General features: G+C 49.2%; 1 protein-coding gene across 5 annotated transcripts in view; it reads left to right on the top strand.

Moving 5' to 3' along the window:
• Positions 1-27,604, top strand: part of ABA3 (molybdenum cofactor sulfurase (LOS5) (ABA3)) — a 107,647-nt gene that overhangs the window by 10,419 nt on the left and 69,624 nt on the right. For all 5 annotated transcript variants that reach the window (XR_015269359.1, XR_015269358.1, XR_015269357.1 and 2 more), the window contains exon 3: positions 24,549-24,607. Coding sequence is in view for 1 of the 5 variants with exons in the window: in XM_086821395.1 (XP_086677521.1) it covers positions 24,549-24,607 (59 nt within the window). In the remaining 4 variants the exon portion in view is untranslated. The remainder of the gene's footprint in view (positions 1-24,548; positions 24,608-27,604) is intronic.

Raw genomic sequence — 27,604 nt, 5'->3', positions numbered from 1 at the left:
CGCAATCCTGCGTCCCAATGAGACTTCAACGGCGTCTGCATGAATGAGCTCAATGATGAAAAACAGGTAGAGGGAGAGGAGACACACACACAGGAGCAAAACCTAATGTATATTGCAAACCCTAACCATAGAGGGAAGCCATCTCCCTTCTCACACAATGCATAACGCCATAATCCATAATACACAACTCACACTATGTGTTGTGTCCACACACAGCTAACCCTAGCTAATGTCCACACTCTATGACCAGCTGGACGCGGTCATTTATGTCTCACACATGCTGCTATCTAACATGCCAGCACATAGCACAGCTGGCACACGCTGACATCGAGCTTGAATCTCAACAGCCCCTCTCAAGCTCATGATGTACTGCCATAGATGAAGATGTAGATGAGCTTGGGCTATCAAAGCTCTCAACACTCCCCCTCAAGCTCATCCCACGTACTCCCAACATAGTACGGAAGTACTCAAACTTCTTCCTGCTAAGTGGCTTTGTAAAGATGTCGGCCACCTGCTCTTCAGTCTTCATATACTGTAAATCCACTGTACCATCTAGCACTTTCTCTCTGACAAAGTGATAGTGGACCTCTATGTGTTTGGTCCGCGCATGAAAAACTGGATTCTTGGCCAACTGTATGCTGCTCATGTTGTTACAATGAATGACAACCTTGCCATCAATAGGCTCACCCAAATCAGCCAAGAGACTCTTTAACCATACTCCTTCACATGTAGCAATGGCTGCACTCCTGTATTCAGCCTTTGTACTAGATAAAGTAATAGTAGGTTGCTTTTTGCTACTCCAACTCACCACGGCACTTCCAAGTGTAAAGGCATAACCACTAGTAGACCTCCTGTCATATGAGCTACCTGCCCAATCTGCATCTGTGTAGCCATGTATATCCAAGCCTTTACCATGCTAATAAAGAAGACCATAATGTGCAGTGGTCTTTACATATCGCATAATACGTCTCACTGCATCCAAATGAGGTTTTCTGGGGCTCTGCATAAATTGGCTTACTAGCCCCACAGCATAACTGAGATCCGGGCGTGTGATAGTCATGTAAATAAGGCTTCCAACCATCTTTCTATACATAGATGGATCATCCAACTCTTCACCAAAATCAGCCCGCAACAACTGCACATTCTGCTCCAAAGGTGTACTCATTGGCTTACACCCTGTCATCCATATTTTGCCAACATATCCAATGCATATTGGCGTTGCACTAACCATGTACCTGCATGGTCTTTGATCACTTCAATTCCAAGAAAATATCTCAATTCACCCAAGTCTTTCATGTCAAACTGCCCACTCAATGCCTTCTTGACATGCATAACATTTGTAGCATGATCTCCTGTGACAATCAAGTCATCCACATAGATGACAAGTAAGACAATTTCATGATCTGTTTTCTTCACATAGAGTGAAGAATCTGCTGTAGAAACCTGAAATCCAAGGGAGATAAGATATCGGCTCATCTTATCACTCCAAGCACGAGGTGCTTGCTTCAAACCATATAATGCTTTCTTTAATCTGCATACATGAGTGGGATACCTTGGGTGTACATATCCTTCTGGCTGTGCCATATAAACTTCTTCTTGTAGATCACCATTTAGAAATGCATTTTTCACATCCATTTGATGCATTTCCCAACCATTTGCTGCAGCCATAGCAATGATTGCTCTCACTATTCCCATCTTTGCAACTGGACTAAATGTTTCATCATAGTCCAAGCCTTGGGTTTGTGCATAATCCTTAGCTACCAATCTTGCTTTATGGCGTTCAATGGAACCATCTGACTTGCATTTCACTTTGTAGACCCATTTGCAACCAATAACATTTTTGTCTTGTGGTAATGCAACCAAATCCCATGTTTCATTATGAGCCAATGCGTCCATCTCAACATCCATTGCCTTCTCCTATACATGCTTTCCAATAGCTTCTGTATAGCATGTAGGTTCCACATGCTTCACCAAAGAGGTCATATATACGTAATGCATAGCAAAATCACGATATGTCAACCTGTCAACTGAATATCTGACCCTTTGGGATCCCCGCAATACATGCGGATCACTCTGAACACCTGTCACTCTAGCATGTGGAGGCACATATCTATCCTGCCTTGCACCAGGTGTGCGTAAAACGGGTATTCCAAGTTCCTCATCCAAACTCTCTGAACTTGACGACTCATAACCTGTAATTCCAATTCCTTCAACTTTCTTTTTCCCTTTATCCACAGCACTACTCCCAGTGCTCACACTCTCAGGCCTCAAGCGTCCTGACCATGGACGTATAGTGCTACTCTCAGACTCTGCTGGCCCAGACATAGAAACAGAACTTGCTTGTGGCAAGTTCACATGCACATCAGCATCAAGAGAATCAATGACACCCTCATTCTTTGCTTTTTATTTTTTATTTTTTAAAGAAAACGATCCTTCTATTAGTTAATGAGAAAACGCCATAAGGCTACAAAGCTCACCTCACAAGGAGGGATAAAAAACACACAGTGAACACCTGAGCTCCACCCCCGTGGCTGGCCGCTCTCTGGGGGGGGGCTACATAGTAGTACATGTGGGAGGTGAGAAAAGCCAAACTGGAGGCCTATAGTGCCAAGTGACATCCTCGCTCCTCGCGATGAGGAAAGGGCCAGGCTGCCAAGTGCGGAGGAAAGCCTTGCGGCGACCTCTCATGCGATCCGAGTCGCCCTGAAGTTTCCCCCAGTGTCCTCTCAAGGTGTGAATGATGTCCACCCAGAGGGCCTGTATGACCTCCGCCGGTGGAGTCGCCTGGCGGTCAATGGCCTCCCTGCATCGGGCTCTCCATATGTGCCAAGCCGTCATGCTGCTGATCATCTCCCATCTGTGCCCGACCCCCTCCTGAGGGACCTGCTGTGCCTGTGGGCAATCCCATAAGCAGTGCCGCTGCGACTCCTGTGCATGGCCGCACCGAGGGCAGGACGCTGGGTGTCTGCCAAAAGCTAGCCAGGCCCCCACAGCCAGTCCTCTATGCGCTGTGAGCCAGAGAAAAAGCGTCACCTTCCGGGGCCGGAAGCTGGCCCAAAGGCGCTGCCAGAAGTCCCTAAGAAAGGCAAGGGAGAGCCCCTGTCGCCGCCAATGCTCGGCCGCCGCCGGGGTACTCGCTATCCTGTGCCTCTGAATCCGCCGCCCCAGCCTCGTTGTGTACTGAAAAAAGGGGATGCCTGGGCTGGTAGGGGCCGAGTAGGGATCTCGCCAAAACCACTCACCTGGATCCCACTGAAGGCGAATAAGAGGCCTGCTGTCCCAAGCCCATAATCTCCAAGAACAGTCCTCCCCTATCGAGGCCGGTGAGGGGTCTACATGCCACTGTCTCTGATGAAAGCCGACCACCCGCACCCTCTGAAAAATACAACCCTGGAGCTCATCCAAATCTAGTCGTGTCCTCTGAAGCTGGCCACCCTCTCCCACCTCGAAAGTGAGTGGGGCGACTCTCTCCGCTGTGCCGCAGACCGCTAGAAGGATCTCATGCCGAGTAAAGACGCCCATCCACTGTGGAGGTGTAGGGGCCTGTACTGGGGTCCGCCACTCCCGGGGGATGGCCGCCTCAATGTCCTGTCTCATCAACTCTCTGCCCCTCATCCCACTGAGTCTCCTCTCCTGAGCCTCTAGAGGCAGCTGCCTCTAGAGGCAGCTGCTGAAAACATATCCAGTCGTCTAGGGACTGGGCAGGGCCGGAGCTCAACGGGCCCCACGACACGTGAGACCGCGATCCAACCATATGGCCACTGGGAAGTCGAATCAAGGGGTTCCAGATCAATGGCTGCCTCAGGCGCTCCTCATCGGTGCCCGAGGGAGTCTGGAAGAGTGACGGCCTCAGATGCGCCCAGGCCCTCAGAAGGCTAGCTGCAAAACGCTCCTCGAAGCCAAGGCCCACTCCTCTGGATCGCTGCTCTGTAAAGATCCACCTGATGCTGGGGGTCCAGGGGCCGCTAAGAGAAGGAGTGCGGCTGAGCATCCTGGAAACAAGAAACTCCTTCCACGGCTCAGCGCCTGGTAGGAGGCCACGAACCACCAACTTGCCAAGCAAAGCTCGGCTTTGGCAAATAGGATCAACAATGCCCAGGCCAACTCTCTCCCTTGGCTGAGTGATCACAGCCCATGCCACCTTGGCCCTGGCGGGCCGCCCGTCGCCACCGGACCAAAGAAAGTTCCTGATGAGCCTCTGCACCTGGCCAATGCACGCCCGAGAGAAGGCCCAGCAAGAAGTGATGTACCACATGGTAGCAAGCAGAACCTGGTTGGCCACAACTACTCGGCCAGCCAGAGATAAACGAGCGGTACTCCAATACAGAAGCTTCTTCCGAATGCTCAGAAGAAGGGGGGCTATCTGCTGCTCCGGAGATATGTCAATGCCCACATAGCATCCCAAATAACGCACTGTAGTGCCGGGGGGCAGCCACTGAAAACCATCAACTGGCCTCCAAGTCGGGGGGGGCATAGAACTGACCCACAACCCACACGACTTGTGCCAGTTGATCAAAGCGCCCGAAGCTCTGCAAAACCTGTCCATGGTTGAGGCGAAGCGGCGGAGGTTCTCCTCTCCTCCCTGAAGATAGACAGCACTGTCATCCGCAAACTCCGAGTCTAGGAGCTCCTCCGAGGTGCGGATGGGGAGCTGGAGGCCCCGCAAACCTGTATCCTGTGCCGTCAAAAAAGTGCTCATGGCCTCCGCCACAAAAAGAAAAAGAAAGGGCGCCAAGGGGCACCCCTGCCGCATCGAGCGCGAGAGCTGGAACCTCTCTCCGCGCACGCCCTGAATCAGCACCTGGCTATGAGCCGATGTGTAGAGTGCAGAGACCCCACGGATCCACTGAGGGGGGAAGCCCATCCTCTCCATAGTGCCTTCCAAGAAGGCCCAGTCCACCCGATCATATGCCTTCTCGAAGTCGAGAAGGAGCACTGCCAGATCCTCCTGCCGAAATCTAGCCAAAGCCGTAGCCTCCCAGAAAGAGAAGATGTTATCCAGGATGCTCCTATCCTGGATGAAGCCTGTCTGCGTGGAGTGGATGATGTCCGGAAGGTGAGGCTGAAGCCGCCTGCTGATTGCCTTAGCTAGGACCTTGTAGGCCGTGCCTAGCAAGGTGATCGGTCTCCACTGTCTAATCTCCAGTCTGTCTCCTCCCTCTTTGGGGATCAAGTGAATCAACCCCTCTGCCATGCTGTCCGGCATGACTCCCGACTCCATAATCTCCTGGAATGCTAATCTGAAACCCCTATGTAAGAGACCCCAGTACCTCTGGAAGAAAGCCACTGATAGACCGTCCTCTCCTGGGCATTTGCCCCGAGGAAGTGCCTGAAGAGCCTCCTCCAGTTCCGTATCCGAGAAGGGGGAGAGAAGGGAGTGCTGCAAATGGGCCGGGCACAACCGGTCTCGTGAAGCTCCAGACTACCTCTCGAGCCTCTCTCACCCTGTCATCTGCTGGCTCAGCAGAGAGCAGATCCCTGTAAAAATCTGTGGCTATCGCCCGAACCCTGGGGGGATCCACCACAACCTGGCCATCAGCCTGCCGAAGACGCCTGAGACCCTCTCGTCTGAAGCGAGGCCCTGTCGCCTCAAAGAAATCACGAGTCACTCTGTCTCCAGCCTGTGTCCAAAAAGAAGCCCGAGCATGGAATCGGAACTCCACCCTCCTCTCCTTGATGGATCTGATCTCTGTGCGAGCTGACTCCATCTGCTCTGAGATCCAAGGGCTCGTAGGATCCCTCTCCTGGAGTCTCTGAAGGGACGCTAGACTCCTCCGCAGGCTCCTCTCCTGCTCTCTGAAGGCCTCCAGACGGTCCAGGGCAGCCTGCCTGAGCATCCGACTGATCTCCTGCAAGCCCCTGGCAAGATCGCTGGCTGCCGATCCTCTCCTGAACTGCAGCTCCTGCTAGACCTGCTCAACTCTGGTCGCAATCTCGGGCTCCTCTATGAGACAATCTGGAATCCGGACGCTTTGGCCTCGCTCTCCTCTCGTAGGGTCCTCGATCTGGAGAAGCACTGGAAAGTGGTCTGAAAACGAGGAGCCTGCAAGTATGCCCACAGTGCCACCTCTATCACAAGCCCACTCATCAATGTAAAACCTGTCGATGCGGGAAAGGTTAACTCCTGTGGCCCGTCTATCCGAGCGCGAGAAAGATAAACTCCCCTGCAACCTGCCAAACTCCGGGAGAGTCCACGGATCCTGGCCTCTCACCTGCAGCACTAGTTCCTCCCAGGCAGCGAGCTCCGGCCCATGAATGGTCTCCTGGCTGCCCCCCATCCTGTCCTCTGCATCCTCCAGCATGTTGCAATCCCCCCCTAGGCACCAGTGGTCTGCCAAGGGGAGGGACTGCCTAATGGTGCTCCAGAACTCGGCTCTCCCGGTGGCCCCATTAGGGGCGTAGAAGTTGAGGAAGCCAATGCGGTCTTCCCCAACCTGAAGGATGATCCACTGCGCACGACCCTGGACCAGAGTGCCAGAGTCCACAACCTCGGATAGAAGCTGCTCGCTGACTGAGATGCATACTCCACCCTGGTTCCCCTGGGAGCCATATGCCGGTGACCAAAAAGTGTGACTCCTGCCTGGCAAGATCTTCCCACAGGTGCGGGTACGCCCGGCAGAAAGGTGGTGCTCCTGGATGAAGAGGATATCTATGGGTCCTCCAACGAGAGCCCTCTGGATCTCCTGGCGAAGTCTGCCCCGACCAATGTAGCAGCGATGTCCACCGAGACCCTGGATGTTCCATGAGAGGATCCTCATGGATGAGCTATGGCAAGTGAATCAGCCGCCACTGGCTCACCCCTCTCAGCCGGCCCGGATGATCTGCCCTCCACTCTGTGAGTCTTGGGCGCCGGCTTGGAGGGAGAATAGTCACTGTCTGTCCGGGTGCGGAGTCTCTCCAAAAAGAGGGTGACCTGTCTCTGTGTCCAGCCCCACTCCGCCTTCGCCCTGTCCAGGGCATAGGCGTGAGACCAATCCTCTGCCTATATGTATCTAAAGGTAGGTTGCACCCTCGGGGCGGCATGGAGGAGAATCAGTAGCACCGCCTCAACTGAGGTGTGGACCGGGTCCGCCCGCCAATCTCCTATACCAAACAAGCTCATGCGGGCTGAGTGTAATCGGGTCTGCAATAGGTCCGTGAGCCCCAAGTCACTGAAGTGGTGAGAAAACTCCAGTATCTGATCACGCAAAACTTCCTCTACAGAGTTGCAATCCCATGCTGTGTCTGGGGCAACACTGAGAGGAAAGGAGAAGGCCACCATGCTGCTCACCACTGAAGGAGAACGAGAGGGATGGCAAACCACGCAAACTCGCAAGGGCGCGACTAGTGTCTCGAACGGGCCAGCATCCAGCTGGAGGCACCTGAAAAACCCGTAATCCACTGGGAGCCCCATCACTTGCGGGGGCCCCCCAGGGGAGGCTGGAGAGAACTCTGTGGCGGGCGAAGCTAGGATCGCCACCTCCACCGGCCCGGAGTGGCGGTGGAACAGCCGCTGGACAGAACTCTGGCCTACCCAGCTGCGCTGCTCCGGGGCAGTGGGTGGTCTGGCGAAGTATCCTGGAGAGGCCGAGGGAGGGATGGGGGCTCGCGGAGAGGAGGGGGGAGAGCGAGGAGAGGATGGAGAGGCATCTGCTAGAGGATAGGTGTCAGGGGGGGCCGCCGGGGGAGGCGGGAGGGGGGGGCTGGGGGGGGAGAGGGGGGGTGGAAGGAGTGCTCTCCGGGTGAGGGGAAGAGGAGCCGGGAGTCGCAGAGTGCGGCCCGGGATCCTCAGGAATCTGCTCCATGGAGGGGGCGGGACCCCCCGCGGGGGGAGGCGGGAGCGGGGTCTCCACGTGGGAGGCTCCACCGACGGCCTCAACGGGCACTGAGTCTGAATCCTCGTCCATCGGGGTGGGACCTGCTGGCCGCCTATCCCTGACTGGAGCATAAGTGCGGGTAGGTGCCTGGACGCCAGCCGGAGTCGCCTGTCCGCCAGCCTGTGCTGCCTGCTGGCGTCTGCGACGGTCCCTGCGGGCCGGGCGTTTCCGCCGGCGAACCTCCTGCCATCCGCCAGCCTCCTGGGTCTGCGCGGCATCCTCCGCCGGGGCCTGCTCGTCAGATGATGGCGCCTGCTGAGGCGAGCCAGGGATGTCCGGTCTCTGAGGTGGATGGCCACCCCTCGGGTCTCCTGCAGGGGGTCCAGAGGCGGCATAGCGTGAAGGGTGAACCCCCTTGCGGGGACAGGCGCGTGCGAGATGGCCCATCTCCCGACAGGTGTAGCACTGGCCGGGGAGGCCCGAATACTCCACGCGCTGTATCAGATGTCCTCCAGAAAGACAAGGGAGGAGGATCGTCTTCGGGAGGGACTCCGGTGACGAAACCACAACACGAATGGTCGGGAGTCCTGCTGCCCGAGCTATCACTGAAGCCGCTGTCTGAGGCGTCTCCACCACCTGCCCGAACGCCTTGCCAATGGATGACAAGAGGGGCAAGTACTCCCTACGGAGTCCAGGAAAGCAGATAGTGACGGGGAAACCTGTCGCGCCTGCTAGCGGGTCAGAAGCGGGGTCGAAACCGTGAGTCCATCGCGCCAGGAACGCCCGGGATGAGCGGAGGGCAATGGGGCTCCGAGCCAGCACCATCTGAGCTGCCTGGGGGGACTCGAAATCCACCTGGTAGTAGCCACGTCCCAAAAAATCTACGCTGACGATCTTGGCAGGCACGCCAACAAGGCTGCCTTGCAGAAGGTCGCGAAGCTCTCTCCGCATCGGACGGCTACCCACTATCTTGCAGACCAAGGAGGAGGCCTCAAGAGCGGATACTGTGGAAACAAACAACTGATGATCTTCAGCTGTGAACTCCAGACGGAGACCGGAATCGGCAGGGGTAGTTGGAGCGGCTTCCATGGAGTCCTCCAGAGGGAAAAGGCCAGAAACCGGGGTCACCAACGGGAGGGACACAGCCCTGCGAGGAAAAGGAGAGGCGGAGGGTTACAGGATAGCGGGGGCGGGGCGGGGGGGGGGGGGGGACGGGGGAGCTAGCGGTGGGGGGAGGGGCGAGACGGAAGTGGAGGAGAGGGAGAAGGCGGGAGGGAAGAGCCGCGCAGCGGCGGAGAAGGCGGAGGGGATAGAGATGGCGGGGGAGAGAAGCGAGGCGGAGGAGAAGGAGGCGTGGGGGTAGAGAGGCGGGGGAAGAGATGGCGGGGGAAGGAAGCGAGGAAGGAGGCGTGGGGGGTAGAGAGGCGGGGGAAGAGATGGCGGGGGAAGGAAGCGAGGAAGAAGGCGGGGGGGGGGATGGCGGGGGAGGAAACGTGGAAGGAGGCGGAGGAGGAGAAGGCGGGGGGGGAAAGAAGGCGGGGGAGGATGCGAGGAAGAAGGCGGGGGAGAATGCGAGGAAGGAGGCGGGGGAGGATGCGAGGAAGAAGGCGGGGAGCGATGGCGGGGGAGTATGCGAGGCAGAAGGCGGGGGAGAGATGGCGAGGAAGGGAGCGAGGAAGGAGGCGGGGGAGAAGACGGAGGAGAAGGCGGGGGACAGGCGGGGGGGAGAGGGGGGGCGCGACGGCGAGAAGCAGCGGGAGGGGGAGAGGCGGAGCTCGCAGGCGCAGATCACAGTCGTCAAAGTTGAAAGTCCTTACATTCATTCTTTGCTTTGTACCAACTAGCAAGTTCATCAAACACCACATCTCGTGAGATAACCACTTGCCTAGTTTGTGGATTGTAACATTTATATGCCTTGCGATCTTGTGCATATCCAACAAACACACACTTTTCTGCCTTAGGATCCAACTTCCTCCTTCTCTCGTCAGGCACATGTACATAAGCTATGCAACCAAACACTTTGAGGTGTCCAATGTCTGGCCTAAAACGTGTAAGCCGCATCTCTGGCGTACTTCCATGTATGGGTGTTGTGGGTGTCTTATTAAGTATATACATTGCGGTGGCACATGCTTCTGCCCAATAATAGTTTGTCATGCTCTTTTCATTGAGCATTGCCCTGGCCACTTCACAAATGACTCTATTCTTCCTCTCAGCAACACCATTTTGCTGAGGTGTATACCTGCAAGTTAACTGCCTTCTTATGCCATGCTTTCTCAAGAAATGCTCAAAAGCATTTGAGGTGTATTCACCACCTCCATCTGTCCTCAAACATTTTATCCAAGAGCCATATTGCTTCTCTGCAAAAGCTTTGAAGTCCATAAACTTTCCCAACACTTCACTTTTCTCTCTGAGAAAGTAAATCCAAGTCATTCTGCTGAAATCATCAATGAATGTCACATAATATAAGCTGCCTTTAATGGATGGGTTTTGTGCAGGACCCCATACATCGCTATGAACTATTTCAAGTGGCCTGCTACTCATGTTGCCTTCTCTAGGAAACGGCAACCTCGCCTGCTTTCCAAACTGATAGGCATCACAAACATGCATATTCCCATCATACTTGAATCTAGGCAGCCCACTAACAATGCCTCTTGCCTGCATGTTCTTTAACCTTTGTATATTCACATGTCCAATCCTTTTATGCCTCTTGCCTGCATGTTCTTTAACCTTTGTATATTCACATGTCCAATCCTTTTATGCCACATGTCAATGTCCTGTACCACATTTCGGCTTTTAGAGAACATGGCTGATTTCAACTCAGGAATCCAAGCATCCAGCTTAAATAACCTGCCTTCTTTCTTGCCTTTGGCAATGACTCTACATTCATTTTTGAAATCCTCAATGAAGCAACCATGTTCGTTGAAACGAACCTGTAAACCTTGTTCCACCATTTGACCAACTGAGGCCAAACTTTTTGTAATAGAAGGCACATACAAGACATCTGCCATAGACTTTGTTTCACCATTGTGCATAACCAATGGTACACTTCCAACATGTGTGATAGCATGTTGGGTATCATCTCCTGTTTCCACATAGCCTTTCACATCCATAGGCTTCATATGCTCAAACCATTCACCATGACAAGTCATATGGTTTGATGCTCCAGAGTCCATATACCAAGTGTCATCACTTTCAGCATTTGTCATCATAGATCCCACAACATGTTTCATGGCAAACAAGTGATTTGCGCTGCCATCATTACTGCTTGATGCATAATTTCCACCATGTTGTGCATAATGTCCACCATGTTGTGCTCTACCCTCTCTCAAATCATTTTGTTTGCGGAAACAATCACGTGCCATGTGACCAAATTTCCCACAGTAATGGCATTCCACATTTTGCATAGATGTTTGTTGGCCTTGCCAACGTCCTCTACCACGAGGATTACCTCTGCCTCTCTGAGGTGTATATCCACGACCACCTCTAGCACCGTATGTAGGCTGAAAATTTTGTTGTGGTGACCTGTCCTGCCATCCACGACCATTACCACGGCCATGTGATGCAAATCTCCCTGCCTCTAGATCCCCTTTGTGAATAGAAAGTTTGATTCCTGTCATTATTATCATGGCTAGTAGATGCATCATGAAAGGAGTCACTGAGTTTAATTTCCTCAACAAGCAAGAGTGAAACCAACTCATCAAAATCTGGTAAACCTGTACTCTGAACCGAGATGGATGTATCAAAAGACTTATACTCCTTGCCAAGACCACGCAAGGTAATGTCTACCAAATCATCATCAGGCATGGGGGCATTTATTGTTGCCAATGCATCTGCATATTTCTTTATCTCTTGTACATAATCATGGATGCTCCTTCCTTTCCGTTTCACATTATGAATCTGTTATCGCAACTGAGACTTGCGAGCACTAGTGTCTGTATTAAACAGCTTTACCAATGTATCCCATGCATCCTTGGGATTCTCAGCATCATGTATATGTATGAGTATAGCATCCGAAATACATATAGACAGATAATGCAAAACTTTGTATGCTCTTTCTGACCATTGCTTGTGAGCTATAACCTGTTGCTGTGTAGGTTGTCGGGGTAGTTCCGGCTCTGGCTCCGCACCTGTAATAAGATTCCAAAAACCTTTTCCCTTCAGAAAACTTTTAATCCTGTACTTCCATGCCTGGAAGTTCTTCCTATCCAATTTTTCACCCACAATTTGTACTGGATTGTCTGACATATTTGCTCAATGCAAATGCACCTTCTGCACACGTCCAAATCTGTAAACGAGCCTTCCTCAACTCAACCACACTCTAATAAGTGTTCCAGATACTCCAAAGTAGTCAACAAACTTCACTTTTGATATAGAAAATCAAACTGATTGCATCCAAAATGAACTGGCATACGTAGTCCAAGGTACCCTGTTTTGGCACGCTTTCCAAGGCTTCAAATTGCAATGTAGTGGTTCAATCAAGTGTGGATAACTTGCATTGACACCTCAATGTTGCATATCAACACCAACCAAGGTGTGTACATACCAATTTTGTCAAACCCCCTTCTCTGTTTTGAGAAAATCCAGAAAAATCAGTAAAACCAGTAGTAGAATTGCTCTAATTTCTTCAATGCTTGTCCAAATTGAGAGACCAAGCATTCATTAGCTTAGCAATGATGTCTACTAACTCCATGTAAAAGGAATTAGACCAATTGTTTAAGATGAGAGAGTAATTAGTCGATTAATCACACTCTGTTTCACTAATCACAGTAGACAGCCTGTTTAATCAGCTCATTTCCAGCTCCATAGATCATAATTGCTCCAACCAATCATGTAGCAACCTCCTTGAGTTTGTGTATTACCCAATTGCTAAGCAAAATTTGGAATTAATTAACCACACAAGTGGAATGTGGCCTCCACTTATCAAAAAGTATGAAAAACTGCTCTGTTTTCTCTGTAGAATCTATGCCGCCTGCTGTAGAGGGGATTTGGGATGATTGTTGTGGTAATTGAGACTATGTGTAGTTGCCTAACACTCCAAGGCATGTGTACAACCCATCAATTGACTGATTTTTGCAAAAACTTGCTCTAATTTCATCCACCAAGTGACTCTTTTTCTCTGTTTTGTGAGAGCTTCAAAACCAGTAATTTTCAATCACTTAAATGCATCATATTTGCTCCAAATTCATTGTAGGGCTTGCACATGAGTTGCCAATACATTAATCCTTGTCACATACATGTTTCTTTGCCGGATTGCATCTATTTTCACAATACATCACCGCTTCCAAGCTCCAATGGAAAGCTTGCAAAAAACCAGAATTTTCTTTTGCTTTGGGCAACCCTAATTTGCACCTACAATCCGCTCAAGGGTGTTTAGTAGTCCTTACCCGGTAGGCCAAGCTCTCAGATCTAATAGAAATCGATGTACTCCAAGCTTCACAGCATCAATGGCAAGCTTCACAGCTTTTCTTCACAGCTTCTTCTCCCTCTTCTCTCACTCACTCATAAACCCTAATAGAGAGCACCAGGCTCTAATACCATGATGAAAAACAAGTAGAGGGAGAGGAGACACACACAGGAGCAAAACCTAATGTATATTGCAAACCCTAACCATTGAGGGAAGCCATCTCCCTTCTCACACAATGCATAAAGCCATAATCCATAATACACAACTCGCACTATGTGTTGTGTCCACACACAGCTAACTCTAGCTAATGTCCACACTCTATGACCAGCTGGACGCGGTCATTTATGTCTCACACATGCTGCTACCTAACATGCCAGCACATAGCACAGCTGGCACACGTTGACATCGAGCTTGAATCTCAACACTCAACAGCCCCACAAAAGCTCAAGTCCAATCTGGTGTTCAACAACCAGATCAATGAACCAACCAGCTTCCGGTATAGAGAGGCATCAACTGGCTCACAAGGATCATTCGCTGTAAGCTTCGTGTTCGGGTCCATCAGCGACGTGATAAGCTTGTAGTTTTCCATCCCAAAGGCCTCAAGCAACTCATGAACATACTGCTGCTGAGAGACAAAGAACCCCCTCTGGGTCTGCCAGATCTCCAATCCCAAGAAGAAATGGAGTAAGCCTAAATCGGTCATCTCAAACTCCTTTGACAAGGCAGCCTTTGTCACTGTAATGTGTTCCATATGACCGCCGGTGAGAATGAGGTCATCCACATAAAGGATGATCAGCGTGACCATGCCGCGTTCTCGAAAGAGATATGGGTTGGGATCTGCAACCGATCTTTGAAATCCAGCCCGTAGAAAGAAGGAATCAATCTTCTGATTCCAAGCCTTGGGAGCCTGTATAAGACCATACAAGGCCTTCCGTAACCTGTAAACCATCCCCTTTGATCTTGGAACCTCAAAGCCTGGAGGCTGCTCAACGGACACCTCCTCCTGTAGGTCACCATTAAGAAACGCAAATTTAACATCCATTTGATATACGGGCCACTGCTGAGAAGAAGCAAGGGCAAGAATGGTCCGAATCGTGGTCATCCTTGCTGTCGGTGCAAAGGTATCCTCATAGTTGATCCCAGGCCGCTGAGCATAACCCTTAGCCACAAGTTTGGCTTTGTGTTTGTCCACCAACCCATCTGACGTATACTTGGTCTTAAAGACCCACTTGACACCAATGACTGACCGTTTCGACGGCCTTGGTGTACCAACTCCCAAGTGTTATTCTTCTCAATGGCATCCAGCTCCACTTGCATGGCTTTCCTCCAAGTATCCTGTGCAAGGGCTTCCTTGACGAAAGTGGGCTCTTTGTCTCGCATGATACGAGACATCAAAGCATAGTTTACCTGTAAAAGCTTTGCTGAATGACTTTTATCACGGACTCTGTGCGATCTTTGAGGTTCGTCCTTTGTGGTCCATTCGGAGGGAAGCTCCGTGACACCGACTACCAAAGGGTGTCCACCAACCACCTGGGTACTCGAACAGAACGTGGAGCCTCCTGCTGCTGCTGCGGGGGCTCATCTCCAGCTGCGGGCTCAACCTCCTGAACTGACTGAGGTTGTCCAGTTGGAACAATCGACTGGGAATCATCATCAGAATTCTCTAGGTCTCCAAGAAGTGGCGGCTCATCAACAGTGGAAACCGGAACATGCTCATCAAAAACCACATCCCTGCTGACAACAACCTCGTTCCTCTCTGGATCACATAACTTGTATCCCTTGGAAAGAGAGTTATATCCCACAAAGACAAGCTTTTGGGACTTTGAGTCGAGCTTCCCCCTTTGCTTCTTCAGAATGTGAACATATGCATCGCTCCCAAACACACAAAAATGGGAGACATCAGGTTTCTTGCCAAAATATGCCTCAAAGGGAGTCATGTTCAGTACTGAAGTCGTCGGAGACCGGTTGAGGATATGGACAGCCATAGCCACAACCTCTCCCCAAAGTGGACGAGGAAGATCACGATGCTCTCCAGCATTGTCCTCGCCATCTCCACCATAGTCCTGTTCTTTCGTTCAACTACTCCATTCTCTGACAGCGAACCTGTATTGGGCAGCTCCCTCTTGATGCCATGTTCCGCACAAAAGCATTGGAAGAAAATTCATTTCCTTTGTCAGCCCGAAGAGTCTTCACTTGCAAGCTAGACTCTTTCTCCACCATTACATGCCACTCCTTGAACAAAGCAAAAACTTGGTCCTTCTGTGAAAGGAAATAAACCCATGTGAATCTGGAACAATCATCAATAAGCAGCATAAAGTACAAAGAACCTCCCAAGGATGCTGTCTGCATAGGTCCACACAAGTCAGTGTGTACCAACTCCAAAGGTTTCGAAGCCCGCCTGGAAACCTGCTTCGGAAAAGATTCCCTGTGCTGCTTACCACGAATGCAAGAACTGCAGCGTCCTTGCCTGCTGCCAACATCTGGCAAGCCAACCACCATCTGGTACCGGAAAGCTCGCCTCAGCGCATCCACATTCAAGTGGCCAAACCGAAAGTACCACAAGTCACCAACTTGAGAACCTGTCCTGAGAACCTGTCAAAGAGGAGAGTGCGGAGAGTTTGTATATACCATTCTCCACGCCGCCTTCCCAAACAACCTGGCCAGTCACACGGTCCCGTAGAGCAACAGAATGCTCCTCAAACTCCACCCGGAAGCCAGTCTTGCACACCTCATGCACTGACAACAGATGAAAACCAAGTGCTGGGAGTAAAGAACACGAGAGGAATGCTTCCCCCCTCTGCCATCAGGAATGATCTCCATTTGGCCCTCAATGTGTATCGGTATGGTGGAATTGTTACCAATAAAAATGCGACCTGATTGCCGTTTCAGATCTAGAAAGAAGTCACGGGAAGGAGTCATATGCCTAGAAGCACCACTGTCAAGAATCCATTCCCGAGTATCCTTTGCGGTGAAGCCCACTGCCTCCTCGCTCGAAGAAGATGAAGCATCCGTGTCCATCATCTCTAAGTGCACAAAGGCTGGAGCCTTTGTAGCTGAAGCTGAAGAATCAGCACTCTTCCTAGTCCGCTTAGGACACTTCCTCCAATAGTGGCCTTTCTCGCCACAATCATTACAGGTCCTCTCGGCCTTCAGTTTCTCTTGGTCTGAGTCGGGCTTCTTCTCAGAAGACTTCTCCGATGAAGCCTTCCCTTTGCCCTTGTTGTTATTACGGCCTTTCGACCGTTGGCTAGTTAAGGTCTCAGAACCTCCGCCCTGTGGAGGGTTCGTGAATCGCTCTTCCTGGTCTAAGACCATGGGCACAAGCTTCTCCCATGTGATGGTGCTGAGCCTACCACTGGTAACCAACGAAGAGTAAAAGGCTGAGTACTGAGAGGGCAAATGTGACAGCAACGCTATGGCCATATCCTCTGACGAGATCTCTTTCCCTGCCTGGAGAACTTCTTGCTGAAGAGCCTGCAACTTGTTGATGTGCTCCTACATCGTCGACGACTTTGCAGGATTCATCACCCGCATCTGAACTTCCAAGGAGATTCTCTTCATGGGTGACATCCTGTTGTAGAGAGAAGCCAAATGCTGCCAGATACCTCTGGCCAGCGTCATATGCTTTATATGATTGATTACCTGTGGTGTGCAATTGAGAAAGATGAAAGAACGGACTTTGGCATTGACATGATCCCGTAACTGTGCCTGTGTCTCCCGTTCCTTCCAAATAGAGGGTAACTCCCCTTCCTCTAACTCCGGCCGTGGAACCCCAACAACAATGAAATCAGCCAAGTCATAAGACTCCAAAACAAATTCCATCATTACCTTCCATATATTGTAGTTGTTCCCGTCCAACTGACGGTCCACCGGGAACGTGGGGAGTGTTGGGATCTTCACGTGCTTCTCAACCATCTCATTGCGGGGGTGTAACTGAAAAGGGAGGCTGGGTGGGAAAAAATGAAGAACTAAACCTGCAAGTGGCTGTCCAGCAACACGGCCCGCCTTTTACTTGCTTCTCCTCTTCCCGTACGGCCCAAAACAGTCCTCCAATCAGCGAGATGAAGACAAGATCTGAAAACACCAAGAGCAAGTGCACAACAGAACAACGCAGAACTGAGAGAGAGAGAGAGAGAGAGAGAGAGAGAGAGAGAGAGAGAGAGAAGCGTATAACTTTGCTATATACACAAGAAAATCCCGGAATACAATGTATACTGTGTGGGGGGCAAGGGCCATTTTATATGGTCCCAGGGTAGCCAGTCAGCCTGCATAAAAGCAGGCGACAGCCCCCTGAGTGTACTCGACCAGTAGCACAACAGTCGGCTGCAGAAAGACCTGCCGGCCAGCATCAACAGAGTCGGCCAGCACCTACAGACAAGTTGGATAGCACATAGAGACAAGCGGGCAGCCCACAGCCCTCCGCACATCAGGAAAAAATAGGGAAAAAATATGGAAAGTGGGGAAAAATGGGAAAACACCTAAATCGGGCGGGCACATCCACAACAGAGGCCCTGGTGTAAATATACAGACAGGAGATGACTGCTAACATGAGCTTGCTATATGTGGCAAGAATATCTCTACTCAGGATATGGCTAGCCGGCTTCTCTCCAAGCTTCCAGAGAAGTTTGATGCTTATTTTCAGTCTCTTATTTCTTCTCCTCAGGCTATTCCAGTTACTTGGGAGGAAGTGCTTCCCTCCATTATGCAGATTGAGTCTTGCTTTGAGGAGCGGACTGGCACCTCTGGTGGTTCTAATGGAGCTTTGGCTGCTCAGCATAAAGGGAAGAGTTGAAATCAACAAAAGAAAGGGAAAGGGGGATCTGACAAGAGCCCCAAGGAAAATGACAATGACAAAGACAAAGACAAAGACAAAGACAATTCTCTAAAAACAAGGACATAGAGTGTCACTATTGTGGCAAGAAGGGTCATAAACAGCCCCAATGTTACAAGAAGAAGCGCGATGAAGAAGGAAAGGACTCTACCTCTACAGTGGTGTTCCAGACCAAGAAGGATGAATGTATTCTCCTATTAGCTGGTACTTTTGGTGCACTGGGGTTTGTGGCTTCCCAAGCCCGGTCTTGGATTGTGGATAGTAGTGCTATTGCTCACATGACACCTCATTGGGATTGGTTCGAGGACTTTACTGCGAGGACATGCACTATCACCTTGGGTGATTCTTCTTCCGTGCTAGTTCATGGACGTGGCACCATTCCCAACTTCCGCTCCTCCGATGACAAGAGGTTCTTCTCTGATGTTCTTTACATTTCGGATTTAGCATTTAACCTTTTGTCGGTGAGTGCCCCTACAGCTCAGGGTGCGGAGGTGATCTTCGGAGACAGCTAACTGCATCATACTTTCCATCATTGAATGGAGTTGCAGAGAGGAAGAATCGGACTATCACGGAGCTGTCCCGTGCTAATGTTGAAGGTCGGCCCTACTTTTTTTTATAAGGAGGACAGCACTAGATGACTAATAGATGTAGATGGCCATCATGATGTTTGATCAATGCCAATGATCCCTTGAAACTGATTAGCAGCTTAGTAGCAGAGCAGATCTGGCGGGCCCATTGCCCTAATAATATCAAGGGCTCAGCAACCCCTTCCTGGGAGCTAATTAGTAGCTTTGTAGCATTGCAGATTTGGCAGGCTTATTGTGGTGAGACCATTGAGCCTTTGAGGGCTCATCAACCCCTCTTGCGGAGTTTTATCTGCTGAGTGCTCTTCCTCTACACTCTCTACAACTGCAGAGTGCTTCAGGGTAGTTGTAGGGCTATGGAGAGGAGAGATAGGCAGTTTTTTGGTGCATGTGCAGCCCGTATTTCATGCGTTGCAGAAGTGTGACTAGATTAATGCTAAGTAAATGCAGATCAAGATGCTACTTAACGCTAATCACATGACTTGATTACTTGATTGCAAATACATAACAGACGAGGCTGAATCGACCTAATGTATTGTATATTGCATGATTGAATTTACACAATGAAGAAAATGCAGATCTGCAGGAGATTTGGCTGCACCCTCTGTGTGTTAATGCTACAGATGCACAACAACAGGCTACTTGCTGTTTTGGTTTTTCCCGGGCTAAATCTGAGTGCATGGGAATGCCCTTTTTTTGACCTACAGCTCATCTCTGCTGCTTTGGGGACTGACACTTGCAGATGCTGCCGTATGGAGGATTTCTTTTGTTTCCTTGTTGCCTGTTTACAGTTTTTTAATTGTTGGTCATTTTTTTTTTCAAGAAAGAGACTTCTATTAAGTATGAAAAAGGCATACAACAATCACAACTATAAGCCGGAACAAAATAGAATCACCCCAATATGTAAGGTGATTTCAACCATTGAGGAGCATCATGATGCCATGAGAGACTTGTGGGACTAGAGGAAAAGAAAATGCCACGGTCCCACTTCCACATAAATATAACGCACTTTGCCTGCGCGGAACGAGAGGACCCCTGAATACGAGCCCAAGTAGCCGTGAGAGTATGGATGATATCACCCCATATAGTACTAATGCATTGAGACCCAAAGATCTGGACACCCTCAATAGCCAGCTCTCTAGATATGCCATGTTGTAATACTAGCAACAATCTCCCAACTAGTGTCAATCCTCTATCTGGGGGATGTATAATCAGAATGAAGGACATCCTGCAACAAACCATGCTAGGCAATACCTCTACGAATGAAAATAGTAGAGTCTGTACCACTGCCCTTATAGGAAAACTTCCCACCACGCAGTGAACCAATGCTTCCCCAAACGACCAACAATCCTCATTGGACTAAGCCTAGTATCTGGGATGATCCCCTGCATGCTACATCTCCTCAATCTCCCTCTAGCCATGATAGAATAAACGATGCAATCTGTAGCCTCATGACCCGGGAGAGCAATGACCTGCAGAGGTATGCCTAGTCTCCATGAAAGGTCCCAGAGAGCCACTCATGCGGAATAGCTGCATCAATCTGAACAATACGTATGCAAGAGCCCCTAGATGCTAAATGGATGAAGTTCTCTGATCCTCCGGAAGACTCTTAAGGGTCTTCCAAGCAAGAACTGTGTATGCACATCTCTCCCATCCTGACCACTGCATGTAACAAGATGCACCAAGTGGCCAACCGGCCTCATCCCTGATGAACTCGTTTCACATAATAGGTTGTCGGTCAGCCTCATCCAAAGACCTAGGAAGCCTTTGTTGCAAAAATGGTCTCATGCTTCTCCATGCTTTGACAATGGCTGCAATAAGAGGGGAAGATGGTGCCCTGATATCAGCCTCTGTGAACAAAAACCACGTGTTGGGCTGCTAATCTCTCCAAACACGGGGTGTACATCCGAAAATCTGGGACAAGAAAAAATCCTTCCAAGGCTTAGTGCCTAGTAGGAAACCTCTGACCACAAGTTTGCAGAGCAACGCCCTGCATTGAACATCCGGATCAATAATATTCAACTTCTCCTCTCGTTTGGATTGAATAACTGAGCCAAGCTACCCTGGCATGAGTGTCTGTGGTGCCATCCAAACCCGACCAAAGAAAATTGTGGATCAATCTCCGCAATTGACCAATGCATGCATGAGAGAAGCACCAACAAGAGGCAATAAACCAAGCCGAGGCAAGCAATACCTGATTAGCCACCAAAGCTCTGGAGGCTAAATCTAATCTCCTGGAGCTCCAATGAAGAAGCTTCTTGCGGATACTCATAAGTACCAGAGCAAACTGCTATGCAGGAGAAATATCAACTCCAACGTGGCATCCCAAATATCTAGGAGTGCATCCTCTACTGATCCAAGTAAAACTAAGCTTTGCACCCCAAGCAACTCTTGGTGAGTCACTAATCCAAAAACCAACAGATTTGTGCCAATTAATGAGTGTCCCTACTGCCAAACAAAACTCTTCCAGTGCTACCCCGAAGGAACATAAGCATATGTGTGAGGCCTCCAAGAACATGGTTGTGTCATCAGCTAACTCAGACTCAACCAGCTCCTCTTGACTACGAAGAGGCAACCTCAATCCAGAAATACCAGCAGTGGACCAGAGGAAGATGCTCATGGCCTCTGCAACTATGATATATAATAATGGGGCTAAAGGGCAACCCTACCATACCGAGTGAGAAATTTGAAACCGTTCTCCTTTATCACTGGAAGCGAGCACACTACTGTGGGCATCATGATACATGCATGAAACTCCCTTGATCCATCTCTGAGAGAAACCCATATGGCTAAGAGTACCCTCAAGGAAATCCCAATCCATTCTATCATAGGCCCTCTCAAAATCCAAGAGCAGAATGGCTAAGGGTTGATTGCTTGCTTTGGCCCGTTCCATGGCCTCCCAAAACGAGAAAATGTTATCAAAGATGCTCCTTCCGTGTAAGAATCCATTCTGAGTATCATGAATGACATCCTGCAAAATTGGCTGCAATCTGATGCTCACTGCCTTAGCAAGAATCTTATATGCTGTCCCAAGTAATGTGATAGGTCTCCATTTTTGGCCAATCAATGTGTTATCCCCACTCTTAGGGATAAGATAGACAAGCCCCTTAGTGAGAGAAGAAGGCATAGAACCTGTGTCCCACATCTCATGGAGAGCCGATGTGATGTCAGCCCCAATCTCATCCCAAAAAGTAATGAAAAAAATAGGGGAGAGGCCATCCTCCCCTGGACACTTACCATGAGGTAAGGCATGAAGAGCATGACTGAACTCCTACATAGAAAAAGGGGCATCTAGAACGGCACAGATCTCCTCAGTGATCAAATGTGGCAATGCATTCCAAACCTTCCTTTGTGCCCTATGTCTCAAATGAGGGTGTCGCTCAGCACTAAGAGGCTGGTGATAGAAATCAGTGGCAGTCTGTCTGAAATCAGTGGCAATTTGTCTAACCATAAGAGGATCTGAGTGAAGAGTGCCATGTGAATCCTGCAACTTCCCGACACTATCTTTGGTATGAGATGGGCTGTGAGCAGCAAAGAAATGTTTGTTGCATCTGCCACCCATTTGGGTCCAAAAGGATTCTTGGGCATGGTAATGCTACTCTGCACGTTGCTGAGAGAGTGATGAAGTTCTGCCCTAACAATACATAAAGAATTTGCAACCCATTGAGCATGAGGATGTTTCTTGTGCTCTTTTTGTAAGGCAGCCAATCTACGTCTAATAGCCCTTTCTAAATCCAAGGCCTCTTTCCTCTCAGAAAGGGCACATGTGTGATTAAAGTCACTAATGTCACAGAGAACTGAGGCCATGCTTTGCGAGGCCCGCGAGAAATCATGAGATCTCCAAATATCAAACATACTATGTGATAGCTATGCATCTGAAAACAAATGATCAGGGATGCATACATGGGGTGCTGATCCATGGCGACTTGAATCTCTAATGCATAAAACCACTGGGCAGTGATCCGATTTAGAGGTGCCTGCAACAATAAAAGTATGCCCCCCTATGTTGAGCACCCAATCATCCACATAAAATCTATCTAACCGTGCATAAATACATCCTGCATCCCTTCTCCTGTTAGACCATGAATAAAGAAGAGTGGATTGTCTCTTCGAAATGTCATCCTCATGCCAACAATCTTTGCCATGAATGGAGAGTATAAACCTCTCCCAAGACGTTCTTTCAGGAGGATGCACCAAGCCCTCATGTCCACGTCTTTTATCCATTGGCATCTCAAGCATGTTAAAATCCCCACCAATAATCCAATGGTCGGCAAGAGGCATCAACGTAGTGAGAGATTTCCAAAAGACAATCCTCTCACCTCTATGGTTAGGAGCATAGAGGTTGAGAATACCAATGCGTGTAGTACTCTGCATAAGAAGGATCCATTGCGCTCTCGTAGGCAAAACGACACCATGTCCAATGATGCAAGGCAAGACCAAAGATGAAATAGAGATACAGACACCACCTTTGGTACCAATAGCTGGTGACGAAAAGGTGTGTCCCGAGAGAAGCTTGCCTGATCTTCCACACTGATTAGCATCCAGTTTATGCTCTTGCAAGAGCAATACATCCATAGGTCCACCTGTGATTGCACAATGAAGCTGAGTTTTTACAAATTGTTTCCGCCGATGCAGAAAAAAGCCCCCAAGGTTCTGAATGTTCCACGAGACAATCCTCATAAGGACTCAGAATAGAAACGACCAGATCTCGTGATCAATGAAGGACCCCCTTTAGAGACGGAGGTTTTGCATAGGTAAGGGAGGGAAAATCAGACAATGAAAACCGTACCTCTTGCTCCCACTTTGGGAAAAAGCCAGGGCTGGTCCTCAAATCTGGATAGGTACCATGATAGTGCGACTGCGCAACATCATCCTCAAGGGTGCAATCATCCTGTAATTGTAATGCAACATCCTCCTGTGAGGGATCCAAATCCTGTGCCTGTAGAGCCTCATTCTCCAAAGAAGGATCAACATCCTGTGAGGCAAGAGCTGCATAAGGGTTGGGGTGCTCCAGTAGGGGTGCGGGTGAAGGGGCAAGTATGGGGGTCCGAGGGCGCCTGCCATCTCTAACCACAACCCAGTGCTGTGTGGTCTGTTGTGGAATAGGGGCAACTGGAGTCTGGGCAACTGCAGAAGGCATCTGATGGGCAGGACCATGCCGCCTCCTAGCATGGCCCCTCAATCTGGGACAATCTCTAGCAATGTGGCCGTGTTGTTGACGACAAATCTGACATTGGTCAGGTCTGCCTGCAATCTCCATCCTCTGGCGGAAATGAGAGCCGTCAGGCCTTTGAAGCATAATATGGTCGTCAATAATCGATGGATGAGGAACAAGCACAAGGACCCGGGGTACACCATCAGAAGTGGCAGTGTGATCTGGACCTCAATGTCAATCTCGTGTTGAAGAGAAGTGAGCTCGTCTTGCGAAAAATTAATGATTCTCCCGGCATGTGGGGGTGATGAAAGATTGGCTGCGGCAGAAGCCATAGAGCCAATTGACAGTGGGCGGCCGACTCGAATCCCATTTTAATCTCTACGCAAGCGATTCTTCTTCTTGAGAAGGTTTCGAAAAACAACCCTTCCTGGTTTGCCATGGCGTTGGACTGTAGGCGATGGCTGTGAACTGCGTTGTCCTCTCCTTTCCTGTGTAACCATGTAAGGTCGAGTTGGTTGTTTAAAAGCATGTGAAGCTTGAAGAAGCTTGCAAGGATAGGTAAGATTCGAGAAAGCTTTGTCCAGAGAGCTTATTTATCATATGCTAATTAAATGTGTTTAAATATATCTGGATAAATTGGTCCAATTGTATGCTTTTAGCTGTTGAACAGTCAATTAACTGTTTGTTTTGACAATGTGAGCATGAAAGACACTTATTTATGCAAAGTGCATGTTATTTCAAGAAATTGTTATGTTATCTTTGACTTTAAAAACAAAAGATAGTCAAAGTGGCTGTAGCAGCAGTTCGTCAAACGTGGTTGCAGATGCTCGCGAAGAGGTACGGGCTTATTGCCAAGTTAACTGACTGGATTTTTTATTTGTAGAAGACGGTTTTTCAATCTGCTTGGATTCAAGTTGTTGAACTTGGTGAAGAATGATGGCTTGTGCAATGCATTTGCTGCATAATACCAATTTTCTTACTGTGGCTTTATTGGGGAAAGACATCTAAATGTGTTCATGCACCTCCTCTTTTTTGCTTTTCAAACAAAAGCCATCTTCTACATCTCCACTCCTTCTACGCTGTCTACCCATACTGACATGGCATTTCCCTGTTTGCAGCCCACTCAAATCTTTCCATGTTTTCCATAACTATCTTGTCTTTTTGCAATTGTTGTGATATAAAAAATCATCCTTAAGTACCCCTAAGGATACACCATGGGATCCCAGCCGAGGTTTATTTCTTTGTAGAATTTACCATGCATTATGTTTTTTCATGCAACATCTTTCTTCCCCCCCCCTCTAGATGGAATGGGCTAGGTATCGACATTTATCTCGATTGTCCTTCATCCCTTTGTCTATCTATATTTACAAAGATCATATTTATATATTAAATAAATTAAGAGCATATGTATGTACGTAAGATTGAGCCTTTTCCTTTACTCTTGTTAGTTGGATTCCTGTCTATTGGAGGGGGCAATCAGTCCCCACGTTCACAGGCCTTCATAAATAGCATAAATAGTTCAGCTGAATCAAGAAATACAATATACACCATAAATACCCACAAGTACATGCATGTACACAAGCAGGTCCATATGGAGCCCAAATAGAAAAAGGTCCATATGTTGCCCTTTGAGAATGGCAACCCATGAGCTCTTGGCTGGGGCCTCGTACTGCCTACATGGACTTGTTCGGAGTCCCTCAAGAGCTTGAATCCCCACTTCTAGGTACGCTGTAGAGCCCACTTCTTACTCAAGCCTTCTCACACCCATAAATGACCAGCTCCTCCACACCCCCATAAGCGACTAGTTTCTCCCACCCTTACTGCATCGTGCATGGATGAAACCTCAAGTACTTAGTAAAACCAGAGTCTTCTATGAAAACTCAGAGCATCTTCTTTGCTCTCGTTTCAAAATCCAAGCTCCCTCCTCGGAGCTTCTGCACCGTTCCAAGAAAAATCTCCCGACTCCTATAAACAACAGGTATCTCCTTCTCCTATGCTAGACCAGCCACCGAGCATCTCTCTCTCCATGCCTGAAAGTAACCTGCAGTCTCTTCTTCACTAAGAATTCCCCAAAGACACTCGTCCTTCCTTTTACTCTGCAGCCTCCCTTTATGCGAAAGACCAAAGCTCCCTTCTTTAGTGCAAAGGCCCCATGGATGATTCTCCATGACCATCCTTTCCTTTGCTTCCATGCACACCAGCCTTTTTAACAAAGGCTCCTTCATGTGAAGGTTTTCCACACGACCACCTTTCCTTAGACCTGTCACCTCATGCATGCCATCCTTTGAGTTAATTCCACCTCCACATCGTTTCCGCTATCTAGCTATACCTAATCCAGGAGTGGTTCCCATGCCACCCATTTATTGAGCATGTGTATCTATTGGGGCTTGTTATTGCAATGTCACGTGGACCACCAAGATCTTGTTCTCCTACTGGGATTCAAAACCATCCTAAGTTGTGTACGTTAGTGCACAACTTCTGCTTAACCGAGCACGTATTGACAAAAAACGTAACAAAAAAAACGTTAACAACAGCATAAATAATTCAGGTGAATCAAGAAACACAATAAACACCACAAATACCTGAAAGTACTTGTGTGTACAACCAATGGGCATGTAGCCTAGCGGTGTGGGTTTATGACTGGGAAGGGGGAGGTTCCGAGTTTGAATTCCTGCAGGCTCCTTGGCGGCATCTGTGCCGTTTGTGGCCAAAATTGTATTGCCTTCGGGCGGGAGACCAAGCTGCCTTCAAGCCACCACTACAGAAGGATCTACTAGAGATAAAAAAAAGTACATGTACACAATATGCAGCCCACAGTAGAGAAAGGGCATCAACAATTGGTATAAGCGGCCAACAACAGGTACACTTGGTAAAACAATTAGTACATAGATGAGTTGGTACAAACAGTGAATCAGCCAGTCCAAACTGTAAATCAGCAGGTACAAACTGTACGGAAGAACCAGCAGGTACAATAACAAAACAGGGCAAGTACTGTATTGTATGGATAGGTACACCTCTATACAAACTTTATGGGACTGTACGGGCAGCTGTGCGGAATTGTACGGATGCAGGGCAGCAGTTGTGCATCTGTATGGACTTCTGCAGATGCTTCTCATGCGTGAAAGATTGTGCCAAGTACTGTATTGTATGGATAGGTACACCTCTATACAAACTTTATGGGACTGAACGGGCAGCTGTGCGGAATTGTATGGATGCAGGGCAGCAGTTGTGCATCTGTATGGACTTCTGCAGATGCTTCTCATGCGTGAAAGATTGTGCCAACTGAAAAACAGCACAAGCCTGCCCAATAAGCATGCTCATGCCCTCTTTTATGTGTCCAGCCATAAAAAGCGCGTCCAGGTAAAAAAACGCGTCCATCATAAATAGTGTCCATACATAAAGTAGAGTAAAGCTGGGCGCCCTCTTAAGCCAGCCCTTTCACCTATATTTAAATACACAGTGCCCATGTTATGAGTTGTTTGGACTTTTTCTTCCTGGGGAATGGCCCAAGGGATAGATGTACATGCGTAGAACCCTCAATGGAGGCAAAATACAAATTGGGGAGGGGTGTTCCCCTCCTTGGCTGGCCGCTCTCAGAGGGAAACTACCTCATAAAAGAGGAGGAGAGGGGCAGGAAGGGGAGGGGGGTGGAAGAGCCAAACCGGCGGCCTATAATGCCAAGTAATCTCGCTGGCCTGAGTAGTGAGAAAGGGGCCTTTGCGCCATGTGTGCAAGAAGGCCTCTCACCGTCTACGCATGCTATCTGACCCACCCTGAAGCTTTCCCCACTGACCACAGAGGGTTTGAATGATGTCTGTCCAAATAAAGGGGATG

The sequence above is a fragment of the Cibotium barometz genome, chromosome 27 (genome assembly GCF_041138505.1).
Source record: "Cibotium barometz isolate CiBa-2024 chromosome 27, ASM4113850v1, whole genome shotgun sequence".
In the NCBI taxonomy this organism is placed as follows: Eukaryota; Viridiplantae; Streptophyta; class Polypodiopsida; order Cyatheales; family Cibotiaceae; genus Cibotium; species Cibotium barometz.
Note: the sequence above shows the minus strand (reverse complement) of the source record. Positions and strands in the feature narration are given on the sequence as shown.